This window comes from Zootoca vivipara, chromosome 6, assembly GCF_963506605.1.
Source record: "Zootoca vivipara chromosome 6, rZooViv1.1, whole genome shotgun sequence".
NCBI classification, from domain to species: Eukaryota; Metazoa; Chordata; class Lepidosauria; order Squamata; family Lacertidae; genus Zootoca; species Zootoca vivipara.
The window spans coordinates 37,613,306-37,626,132 of NC_083281.1; the positions used below are offsets into that span (position 1 = coordinate 37,613,306).

The 12,827-nt window shown below is 47.3% G+C and overlaps 1 protein-coding gene across 2 annotated transcripts; it reads left to right on the top strand.

Annotated features, from left to right (window-relative positions):
• Positions 1-421: 421 nt before the first annotated feature.
• Positions 422-10,973, top strand: LOC118087670 (kelch-like protein 31). 2 transcript variants are annotated; one of them, XM_035120566.2, is made up of 3 exons: positions 422-509; positions 5,808-7,014; positions 8,833-10,972. In XM_035120566.2, the coding sequence occupies exons 2-3, from the start codon at positions 5,825-5,827 to the stop codon at positions 9,563-9,565; spliced, it is 1,923 nt and encodes a 640-aa protein (XP_034976457.1). In that variant the 5' UTR covers positions 422-509; positions 5,808-5,824; the 3' UTR covers positions 9,566-10,972. The 2 variants fall into 2 exon arrangements, with proteins under 2 accessions (XP_034976457.1, XP_034976458.1); XM_035120567.2 differs by lacking the exon at positions 422-509 and adding an exon at positions 1,910-3,400 and having other exon boundaries at positions 8,833-10,973.
• Positions 10,974-12,827: the final 1,854 nt, after the last annotated feature.

Below are 12,827 nucleotides of genomic sequence, written 5' to 3' on the forward strand. Positions count from 1 at the left end.
TTTATGGGTTTTTTTCTCGAAGTGACACACCACCCGAGTTATGCTCAGTTTTTTGGCGAATTTTGACACACCAAGCTCAAAAGGTTGCCCATCACTGCTTTAGTGTGTGCACAGCCAAAGGTGATAGGTCAGTTGTTATTATTTATTATTTTATAATAGTCATCACCCCCACATTAACAAATAGCAGCTGAGACAGAGAATGGTGGCTTGCCCAAGACCACTGAATGCAGACCCACTTGGAGCCCAAACATTCATTTGGAGTCCTATGTCTTTCCTTTTTTTTACCACATACTTGTACGGCAGTAGTGTGTCACTCCTATCAAGCTGGATGCAACTGGCGAGTTGATAAGGGTCGTCAGCTGGCCAGGCTGAATTGGGAAAGGAGGAGGAGGGACAGGGTAGCTGCTACATTTTGGACGTCTGCCTGAGTTCCCGAGTGCCTCTTAGCTTGTGCAGAGTCCAGGCATTGGTTGCTATACCCTCCACTGGATCAGTCTCTTGACACCAAGGTAGGGAGCAAAGGTCCTTCTGTCTGTCTGTCTGTCCTGAACCAACCAGCTTGCCCTTTTCTACTTTAATATTTGCAGAGTGGTTTACGGGTCACTTGCGCTCTTAAAAAGTTGGGTGCAGATGGAACAAAGTGAGTCCTTCTTAAGAGAAAGAAACACTAGCTGTGTGAGTGACTGGAATGTGGGAAAAAACAAGAGGAGAAGGCTTAGATTTCCGTTGCCTAAAACCTACAATTTTTCATGATTTCAGGGTGGGGGAACAAAATACAAATTCAAGCTGTTTATCGACACGCCAAAAAGTAAATATGACCCAAAATTGCCATAGCAGTATTTTAGCTAAGCTAGAGGTGGGCAGAAAAAAATAGATTGGAGGGGAAGGTCTCGTAATGGGCATTTTCTGGTTCTTAGGATTCCTGCAAAGAATGCTGGACTCAGTGGTCTTTGGCTTGATCTAGCAAGACACTTCTTTATGTTCTAAGTAAACGTATCATTTAGCATGCACAGTATCACCTGACACTGATTACTTATGCCGTAACTGTTAAGAGATACTGAGTCTACTGAGTCTGCACTCTCGCTTTATAATTTTAACACATGTTGGTGGCCATGAGTGAGGGATTCTAAGCAGCAGCAGAGGGAGGGAGGACTGCAACACGTAAAACGGATTATTCTAACCCTGATCTAATCTATCTGTGGGGCTTAAAAATGGTCAACAAAGGTAATGTCCAAAAAGGCAGCAGGTGGAGGGAGAAGGAATATAGATATAGAACAGTTAAGGATGTCCTGAGACGGGTAAATACAGTGCTCTGAAAACTCAAAGCAGGAGATAAATGCTAGTTTTATTTTATTAAAACATGAACAGAATAAAAATCCAGATTCCAAACACAGTGGTACAATAGGTTTTGTACTGTGTGTTGTGTGTACAGAATGACATTTAGTCAACAAAGCAGTAACTTTGCACATAATTCTGCTATTGTTAGGCATTTACACTGGCAAATTGAGTTGGATGTGCTGGATCCAGATTAATGGCATGTTCCTATACTCAGAAGTAAGTCTCATTGAGTTCAGCGGGTTTATTCTCCAGGTAAGGGGCACAGGGTTGCAGTTTAAGTCTGCAAGTCAATCACACTTAGGTCCCATTGACTTAAACTTTTCATATTGATTTAAGTGAGACCAAAGTGCCACTTGATTAGTCTCGATCCAAGCCTATATTCTGCAGTGTAATTCAAGGGTGCATTTGCTTTCAGAAAGTGACATTTTCAATTGGGCTTTGCTGTTATTTTGGCTGGAAACTTCAATAGAGAGTTAGAAAGGAGAGGGGGAATCCCTGGGAAATGGGAATGACGGCTCATGTAAGCATTTCCTAGAAGGCAGGAATCAGCACCCATCTCCACACAAATGCTTAGGCAAGCCATGTGGTTTGTGCAACAGTGAATGGTATGTCACCTAGTAGCCCCATAGATAAGCCTGCAATGAACTTCACATAGTTGTTGATGCTGCTGTTGCTGTTTTTGATAGTTATTGTATCACAGTGTTTCCAAAAAATTTGTTATCTGGATTGCAGTTAGCTTGTTTTTTGGCTTATATTGGAGGCACACACTTCACTCACTCACACTAAAAATATGGATCCATTTTAGAACGATAATAAGAGCTCTGTTAGATCAGAGCAAGGGTCCATCTAGGTCAGATTCCTGTTTCATACACTGGCCAGACAAATGCTGACAAGCAAAACATGGAAGCAAGAATCCTCACCTGTCATTTGCCCCCGCACTGGCAGCTGTTATTCATTAATGGGTAGACTGTACCTAGATGGGGAGGTTCTCTTCAGCTGCCATAGCTCATACCTTAGGGCTCGATTGTGCCATCTCCATGAATGTAATTAATGTTCTATGATATAAGCACATAAGAGCAGTCCTGCTGGATCAGATCAAGGAACCACCTGGTCCAGAATGTTTTATACATCACCAGCCAGATGTACACCTGTAATGCAGGACCCCGTCAGGAAAAAGTGCATCCCTATTCCTCCCAATTGCTGCTCAATGGGCACAGAGTAGTGGAGGCATCCAATGTAATGGCTCAAGCTGGAATCCTTGGCACACTTACCTGGGAGTAAATACCACTGAACTCAACTTATTTTTAAGTAGAAGGGGAAGGGATGTCGCTCAGCAGTAGAGCATCTGCTTTGCATGGAGAAGGTCCCAGGTTCAGTCCATGGCATCTCCAGGTAAGGCTGAGAGTGTCCCTTGTCTGAAACTGTGGAGAGCCACTGCCAGTCAGTACAGATAATGTTTAGCTAGATGGACCAATGGTCTGATTCAGTATAAGGTGGCTTTCCTATGTACATATCAGATTGTACCACATATTTTTCAAAACACACATTACAGTGCAATTGTAGATGGGTCTACTCAGAAGTGTTTTTAAAAAACAGCCTATTGAGTTCAATGGGGCTTACTCCCTGGAAAGTGCCTTAGCATTGCAGTCTCAGACCCTGCTTGTGGCACACCAGCACATCCCAGTTTCGGACTCGCATTGCCTTTACAGATTTTGCACACCATTTTTGTCCCCAGACCGAAGTACAACCATCACAAAACAATCAATTTAGGAACAAGCAACCCCACTAGGAAAAGTGTGTGGGGAGGAGGGAACCAGTAGCATCATAAATACAACTATGGGAAACAGACAGCATGGGAAGCATGTCTAAATAAGTCTGCTTGGGACATTTTCCTAAAGGCTGGGAGGGAAGAGGCAGGGAAGAATTTCCAGAGCCTAGGCACACCTCTGGAAAGGTCCTGTTATATGTACTGTCCAATTGCACATCAGATGGTGGTAAGATGTAGAGGAAAGCCTCTTCAGAAAGTCTTCGCTGGTGAGCAGAGTCCTGTGGAGGGAGCAAGGTAAGGGGTCCTTCAGATATCACAAACCCAAGATGTATACTTAGAACTGGGCTTCAAAAATACACTGAGGGCCACCTTTACCTTTACCAAGTAGATATAGAGTCTGTGAATAAAGAGTCTGTGGCAGTAGCAGAGTATAGTTGTCCAACAGTCTTCAGAGTCAGCCCCATGCAGAGGATGTTGCAGTAGTCCAGCCTACATGTAATCAAAGCATGTGTAATCGTGGCTTGATCTGCCTTCTCCAAGAAGGGTCACAGCTAGCACCTTAGTCACAGATGCACAAAGCACACTTTGTGGCCACTGTAACAACCTGCCCTCCAGAGGTAGGGCTGGGTCTAGAGACACTGTCAGACTGAAAGCCTGATCTTTCAGAGGGCGTGCTACTCCATCCAGATCCTTAACGCCTACAGATGTCTGCAGATCAAGTTCCTGTTAAAGGCACAGGTACAAAGGCTGATAAAAGAGTTGGCAACCCTAGCCTAGGACTTTGCTTCCTCCCCATCCTGTTCTAAGAATTGCCAATTGCTTAACCCTCCAGAAATCTGATCTTTATGTCCAGCTCTGAGAGATGCAAGACAGAGAGGCACTTTGGCTATTTCTGGCATGTAACAAACAGGTTTGTCACCCAGGAGGTCAGATCTCCTTCCCTTCCCCCCCCCCCAGCGGAGGGAAGGGAAGGTGGACAGAAACAGCTGAGAAACATTAGCAATGAGCCATCCTGCCTGTGGAGGGTCAGAATCTGTATGCACGCTCAGTTCAGATATCAAATGCAGTCATGTAGCATGTCGCGTCATGAAGTCCACACGTGGCAAGCCTTGATGGAAGGAATTATTACAGAAGGGTACACCAACCTTTTCTCTGTGTTGTGGAAGATAAGGTGTCTGTCTTGCCCAGAGACACAGACTGTGCTTTTAGTTACACGCAACAGCCTAAACCATATCCTCTATTCTCCCACGATGGGTTTCTGCAAAAAGAACTGTACAGAGCTGGAGTAGCTAAGTAGCTGAAAGTTTGAGCAGTGAGGGAACAACTCCCTGGTTCAAATCACACCACAGCTATGAGCTCCCTTGGTTGACCTGGGCCAAGCTACTATTTTAAAGCCTCAGGCCCACCCTGCCAGCTTTGTGCTAGGATAGTAATAATACTGGCCCACTTTACAGGAACATAGGAGGCTGCCTTCTACCCAGTCAAACCAATGGTCCAGCCAGCTCAGTATTGTCTGAAAAGGTGGGCCTTTTCAGCCTAAAGGCCACGTTCCCTTCCTGGGAACTTTTCAGGAGGCCACAAATCAGTGAAAACTAGTCTGGTGGGTCGCTTGGTTAGAGTGTCAGACTACCAGGTTTTGATCTCCCTCGGCCATGGAGCCCCCAGGGTGACTCTGAGTCAGTCACTGCCTCTCAGCCTAACCTACCTCACAGGGTTGTTGTGAGGATAAAAGGAGGAGGGGGATGGCTATGTATGCCACCTTGAGAGCCTTGGAGGGAAAGGTGGGATATAAATGCAGCAAATAAAATACCAGTGGGGGGTGTGGGCAGAGGCAAAAGTGGTCAGAACAAAATTTTAGCTTTGTAAAACAGGCTAGTTTATCCATACATCCACAACCCCCCCCTCTAGCCCCCATCCAAGTAAGTAAGAGGCATTCACAGAAGTCAAAGAAATTCCAGCATGGGTGCAGCCAGGATTTTTTTTTGGGGGGGCGGACATTTGTTGTGAGGTGGCAGAACTGATATGATTAGTCAGTAAATTAAGTATTTCTATTGTTTTACTTGATCTGGGGGGGGGAGTTCCCCATAGGCATAGCCAGGGGGGCAGGGAGGGGCTGCTGCCCACCCTAAATCAATAAATTAAAAATAAGTACATAGCAAACTGAGGTTCTGCGCCCCTTAAGAAAAGGCCTGCCCCCCTCAATAAAAATCCTGGCTACACCCATCGAGCTCTCCCACCCCACCCCACCCCCTGGCTATGCCCATGAATTCCGGCTAGGCAAAAACACCCAAGGAGAGTACGAAGTAGGGCGGTTTGAGAGGTGTGGCCTGGGGGAGAGAGGGTGTGGCTAAGAAAGGGTTGTGGCCTTGAGGCAGTCCCAAGGGCCTTAGAGAAACTGTGGGGTAGAATGCATTTGGCCCCTAGATTAGGGTCACATCTAAAGGCAATTCCAGTTGACCGTAGAGGCATAGCAAACCTTTGGCCCTCCAGATGTTACTGAACTACAACTCCCATTGCCCCTGGCAATTGGCCATGCATCCTGGGGCTGATAGGAATTGTAGTTCAGCAACATCTGGAGGGCCCCAGGTTCTCCACTCATCTCTTTCAAATTCCTCCAACCGTTTTGTGCAGGAGGCCAATATATATATGTCACCTATGATATTCCTTTACAAAGCAGCGTTATCCTTAATACGCCTTACAGGCCACGCTTCCGCTCCAATGGCACCCAAGAAGAAAGCCCCAAAGAAGAGCAAGCCGTCAAAGATGGAGACGTCTACGAATGTCACCATGGTAGAGGACTCTTCTCTTGACATTGACCACCATCAGCAACTCGACGGCTTGTTTGAAAATGGTTCAGGTGGCTTCCTCTGCACTGCCACAGAAGTCACAAATCCTAGCCATGGAACCAGTGTTCTGGAGGAGATGAGCCTCATGCACCAGGAGCGTTTCCTCTGTGACCTCACTATCGTCACAAAAACAAAATCCTTCAGCGTTCACAAGTTGGTCATGTCTTCCTGCAGCGAATTTTTCAGAAGCCTGCTGAAAAAAGACCCAAACCTTCAACAAGTGGACCTCAAAGATGCCTCCTCCTTAGGCTTGGCTACTGCCATTGCCTACACCTACACCGGAAAGCTGAACCTTTCTCTGTACACCATTGGGAGCACCATTTCCATAGCCAGCCGCCTGAGGATGTATGCTCTGCTCAACATGTGCACAGACTTCCTCATCCAGGAGATGAATGTGGAAAACTGGATGTACATCGCCAACCTGGCAGACACATACAACCTCAGCCAGGCGAAGGATGCTGCAAGGAAGTTCATCCGAGAATGCTTCCTGGAGTTCTCCGACACTGAACAGTTCATGAAACTCACCTTCGATCAGCTCAACGAACTGCTGATGGACGACAACCTTCAGTTCCCCAATGAGGTGGTGGTCTTTCAGATCGTCATGAAATGGATCGAGTTTGATCCCAAGCGGATCAAACATGCCGCCGACCTCCTGAACAATGTCCGGTTTGGCACGATCCCAGCTCACGACTTGATCAACTACATCCAGCCTGTGCCGTGCATGATGCAGAACCCGGAATGCCACAAGCTCCTGGTAGACGCTATGAATTACCACTTGTTGCCTTATCAGCAAAATGACCTCCAGTCCAGAAGGACCAAGATTCGAGGAAGCCGTAAAGTGTTGCTCATGGTTGGGGGCCGCCCGTGCTCAGCCGAGAAAGCTCTTAGCAAAGATGTAAGCTACAGAGATCAAGAAGGAAACTGGAATAAGCTAACAGAGATGCCCACCAAATGTTTTAACCAGTGTGTTGTGGTGATGGATGGATTCCTCTACGTGGCTGGTGGAGAGGATCAAACTGATGCCCGGAACCAGGCAAAGCATGCAGTTAACAACCTGTGCAGGTAACGGGGAGGTTGCATCTTGAGTGACACTGTCTAAATAGGGTGCCCAAGCAGGGGTCTTCCTCATGCCTGAAATCCATGTTGGGGAACTCCAATTCCTATTATCCCCAGCCATCATGGACAATGGTTTGGGGAGCTGTATTCCAGCAACATCTGAAGAGGCCAGCAGTTTCCCAGCCCTGGATATACTGGGGGTCACCTGCCAGAGGCACAAGTAGGCAGAACAACAAATGTGAATTTTACCAACTGTAGACTAGTTTCTGTACTCCCAGCCCTCTCTATCCCCCGTCTAGGCAAGCAAGAGGCATTGTCAAAACTCAAATACACATTCCAGCCAGTGGGGAAAAAAATCAAAGACTGTATGAAGGGCAGGTGAGAGGTGTGGCCTGGGGAGAGTCCCACGGGCCAAGTAGAGAGACCTAGTGGGTTGTATGTGGCCCCTGGGGCTGAGGTTCCCCACACCTGATGTATAAACTGCCTCACAGGGCAGAGAAAAAGAACCTCAATTTAAAAATAGCATCACAAAATAAAAATCACATATAGGTAGGTAGGTAGACAGATACAGTACTGTAGATCTGAATATCAGTATCGATCTCTAAATGCTTGTGTAAAAAGCCGTATTTTAAGTTGGCTTCTTAAGGACAGTCCTGTAGATGTCTTACATATTATAAGAGGGAAGGCATTCTAAAGTTGGGGGAGGGGGGTCACCACCGAAAAGGTCCTTTTCAGGGCAAACAGCTAGCAAGGCTTGAAGGGTTTTGGGGTGGTGAGGTGGACTGAGGTGTATGGAGGAAAAGGCTATCCCTGGCTGCTAGTGCTGCATGCTGCCTCCACTGTTGGAGGGAAGATGCCTCTGAAGACCAGTTTCTGGGAATCACAAGTGGGGAGAGTTGCTGGTGCACTCAGGTCCTGCTTACACTTTCTCCATAGGCATCTGGTTGGCCACTGAGAACAGGCTGCTGAACTAGATGGGCATTTGGGCTGATTCAGCAGCCAGGCTCTTCTCATATTATGTTCCTTTGGACAGAGGAAAGTACTTATTTCTAACCCTGATTTTTATTGAGGACAGAAGCCTAAGGCATGTCACAAAAAATTATTTCATGGGCGAGAGAGACATTTTAATAGACATCCGTTTGAGCCAAAAAATCAAGGGGCACAACAGGCAGAGGAACTTTAGATGTGTTTTGAGGCAGTATGTTTTTCCCCCAGGGGCACCTAGAAAAAAGGGAATGTTCTCCATGACTCTGGGCTTAGTGGACTTATGGCCCTGCTGCACTTATTTACAGTCATACCTCGGTTTAAGTACGCCTCGGTTTGAGTATTTTCAGTTTAAGTACTCCGTGGACCCGTCTGGAACGGATTAATCCACTTTCCATTACTTTCAATGGGAAAGTTCGCTTCAGGTTAAGTACGCTTCAGGTTAAGTACAGACTTCCGGAACCAATTGTGTTTGTAAACCGAGATACCACTGTATTTAGAAAATGTATAACCTGTGACCCCTTAAGTAAACAGCCCTCAAGTTTGCTAGGGGCCCCATCTGAGGAGTGGGACCCCAAACTGTTACTTGAGGCCTCACTAGGCAAACTCAGACCCCCTGCTTCAACCACACATAAGAAGCCAACACAGCAACACCTGTGGAGCCTGCTGGATAAGCCCAGTGGTCCATTAAGTACAGCGTCCTCTTCTCACAGTGGCCAAGCAGATGCCTGTGGGAAACCCACAAGCAGGCCCCAAGCACAGCTTCCAACTATGGAGGCAGAGCAGAGCATAGCCATCACACTCAATGGCGACAATGACAAACTCTCTTCCCCTCTGCAGGTATGATCCCCGTTTCGGCACCTGGCTGCACTTGGCCAGCATGTCACACAGAAGAACTCACTTCAGCCTCAGTGCCTTCAATGGGAACCTCTATGCCATCGGGGGACGTAATGCCAAGGGGACCCTAGTCTCTCTTGAATGCTACATCCCTTCAGCCAACACCTGGCAAGCCAAAGCAAACATGGACTTGCCCCGCTGCTGCCATGCCAGCGTGGTCATCGATGGCAAGATCCTGGTGACGGGCGGCTACGTCAACAACGCCTACTCCCGTACCGTTTGCAGCTATGACCCCGCCACAGATTCATGGCGAGATGGTGCATGGCTGAGCAGCCCCCGAGGCTGGCACTGCGCTGCCACCTTAGTAGATCGTGCCTACGTCCTGGGCGGCAGCCAGTTGGGTCCCAGGGGGGAGAGGGTGGACGTCATCCCTGTGGAGTGCTACAACCCTTCCACGAACCAGTGGAGCTACATGGCCCCCCTGCCCACCGGCTTGAGCATGGCGGGGGTGGCCACCCTCGGTGGGCAAATCTTGCTTGTCGGTGGTTGGAATGAGAGTGGGAAAAAGTATCAGAAGAGCATCCACGCCTACAATCCGGACCTGAACGAATGGACAGAGGAAGGAGAACTTTCTGAAGGTACCGTGGGGGTCTCCTGCTGCACCATTGCCCTTCCGCACTCAAGCACCAGGGGCTCCAGAGCCAGCTCAGCTGCTTCAGCAACAGTCAGCATTTAAGGGTGAGAGGATGGTTGTATGGAATGGAGGAAAGAGTCAGAACTGCCCTCAGCTGGCACGATCAGGGGGTTCACAAGAACGTTGAAATACTTCTTTAAAAATCTCATTAAAAATCTCTTTTGCCAGCTTCCAGGAGATAAATATTCTACCTGTAGAGCAGGTGTGGGCAGCTCTTGGTCCTCTATATGTTGCAGAAATACAAACCTCATCATCCCTGGCCACTGGCCATGCTCGCTGAGGCTGATGGGAATTGTAGTTCAGCAACACTTCCAAGGCCAAAGGTCCTCCAAACTTGCTTTAGACAATTAGCAGTGTCTTACTGCAACATGGGAGGCTAACCTGCAGCCTTCTAGATGTTATTGGACAACCCCCACCCTTGACTATTGGGGTTAATGGCATGCAAGTGCATCTGGAGGGCCACAAATTAGTTACCCATGCACTACAGCTTCCCTCACAGAAAAATAAGTAACAGGGCTGAATACAGCATCTCCTTCCCATGGTTTTACTTTAACAACACTTTTAAAGCACAATTTCTGGTCCCTCAAGCGAAACCGGAAGATGTCATTTGAGCTGAAATATATCGCGCCCCCCCCCCCAGCCTTCAGCTTCTACCCCCAAATATCACCACCAGTTTTTTAAAAGAAAGGTGTGACCCTTAAGGCCTACCTTGAATGAACTGCGTCACTGAGATATAGGATTCCCCAGGTCTAAATTAAAAATCTGAAGAACACTTTACAAATTTGTGTTGTGTCGTCTCTGGTGTGGAGGAACTTTGAAATGGCATCCAGTGTGTTCTGTCAACCAATGACTCTCTTGAAATGAAGTTTTCAAGGAAGGGATTTAGGCTGCAAATCCTGCACACTCATACCTGGCTTCAACACTGCCCATTCAGGCCCTTGCAGTTTTATAGCCTCCCCATCCCCGGAGTACCACCCGTAAGAACAAAAGGGTTTCTCATCAAACCTTTTACATTAATAATTTCTCTTTCACACCATGCCTCAAGGAAGTACGTTGCTAGGGGACAAAATAATTATGAGAGGCAAATGAAGCTTAGTTAATTGCAGGGTGGTTGACAGCACTTTTCCCCACCACCCTGGGCAAGGAGGGCACGTGTGCTTGGAAGTGTTTGTACTGAGCTGAATCAAACTCAGGGGATTGTACAATTGTGGTGACAGCGGTTATCCATTACCAATGAAGGCACAATATTTTCCTGTTTTCACACAGGCCTGCCTCATGTTTTATACCAGGTCCATCTAACCCAATAGTATCTACTAAGTAAGGATGCAACAACAGGAAATTTGTGGATTTCTTTTAAAAATTTCTACAGGTAGCAGTGAAAACTGGAAGGAAAACATCCCTCCCCTTGGCAGTCCGGGCCGGCTCTAGGGGTAGGCTGGGTGGCACGGGGCTGGCAGGGGGGTGCCATGCTGCGCGCTGCGCCTGCCCACCAGGGCGGGGGCGCCAGAGCGATCTCCGCACCACGGCGCCAGACATGCTTGAGATGGCCCTGTTGGCAGTCCTTATCTGGATCACCTCCCATTGCTACTTGGCAGTTTAAATAGGTGGAAATCCCTGCACTGTGTAATTTTGATGCCAACATTTGTCCTGCAAAATCTCTGATAGGTCTTTCCAGAATTGTTTCCCTATGATGCATTTAGTTGGAGAGTTCTACACTCAACCTCAGCCTTCTGTGTCCATAGTTAGGTACTCTGCCACTCAGCTACAGCCCCTTCAATTACCTAAAAAAATAAACCTGACATAGCAGCTCACTTTTGCCTGTCCCCACCTTGACCAATAGAGGTGGTATGTTCAGCTCCCTGTTATCACTGCACACAAGTATCACTGTAGCAAGCCTTCAGCTGTCTCCACTAAGTGCACATACAGCATGCTGAAAGCAATCCTCCATGGGCCCTTCCTCTCATCTACCCATTTGGCTCCTAAAAGGTAAAGGGACCCCTGACCATTAGGTCCAGTCGTGACCGACTCTGGGGTTGCGGCACTCATCTTGCATTATTGGCTGAGGGAGCCAGCATACAGCTTCCAGGTTATGTGGCCAGCATGACAAAGCCGCTTCTGGCGAACCAGAGCAGCACACGGAAACACTGTTTACCTTCCCACTGTAGACCTATTTATCTACTTGCACTTTGACGTGCTTTCAAACTGCTAGGTTGGCAGGAGCTAGGCTCTGTGGTTTAACCCACAGCACCACCTGCGTCCCATTTGGCTCCTAGATTAGAGCAATTATTTCTATTAGAACGGCTTTGGGCTAGCTCCATTTGGGGAGAGGAAAGCCACTCATTTTGTGTGTGTCTTTGGATGGCACAACTTGTGAAGACTCAGAATATATTTCTCCTTCATGCTATCACCTGTGCTATATGCTTTTCAAGGAGCGCTACTAATTTGATCTCAGGAAACGTCTGGCTGGCTGTCCCAGCCAAGAAAGCCAATGGAGTTTTTACAACCCACCCAAAACTAAAAGAAACACCCACAATACTCCAGCTGTCTATCAAATATTGAATACAGATTAGAACTGGAGAAAGAGGATTAGTAATAGAATATGCTAAAAGGCAGTCTGAGCAAAGACTCTGCTCCACTCCACAAAGAGAATACGAATTGAATTTCTTACAGAATTCCATTTGTTACTAATGTCAAACAGAGCACGATCTGAAGGCATGTGGTGCAGCAGCAACGTTGAAGCTAACTAGGTCTACTGTCAGTGCTTGGACGCAAGAGGATGGGAGCCCTCTATATGCCACTTTGGTTCCTTAGAAGAAAAAGGTTAAGATAAAATTGGTGGCTGGATGTCAAAATAATGTGGAGCATTTTCCTAGTACAGGAAAGGAATTATCACCCATACTGTTATCTAAGGAGGTACAAGATCTTCCAAAGCAGAGTAAGGACATGTAATGTTAGCAATGAGACAGCGGCTACTGGGATCACCTGTGTCTTTGATGGCCAGTGGCATAGGCTGGGGAAACTAGGCTCTCCATGGCCAAGCCAACCACAGGCTACACCTCCAAGCTATTTTTGTAAGAGCGAAAGAGAAAGCAGAAACAGAAATATTGCCACTTTCACCCCACCCTCTGTACTTGTGGAGCGTCTCTGTCCTGTTTCCTATCTACCTCCACCCTGCCAAATGATAGGCTTCAGGAACCATTTGAAATCATGTTGTATGTCTACTGTTGCTTGACACAGTCCTCCTCCTATAGCAGCTTTTGCCATGCCTCCGGATTAGGCAGACAATAGCTGCTGAGACACAACA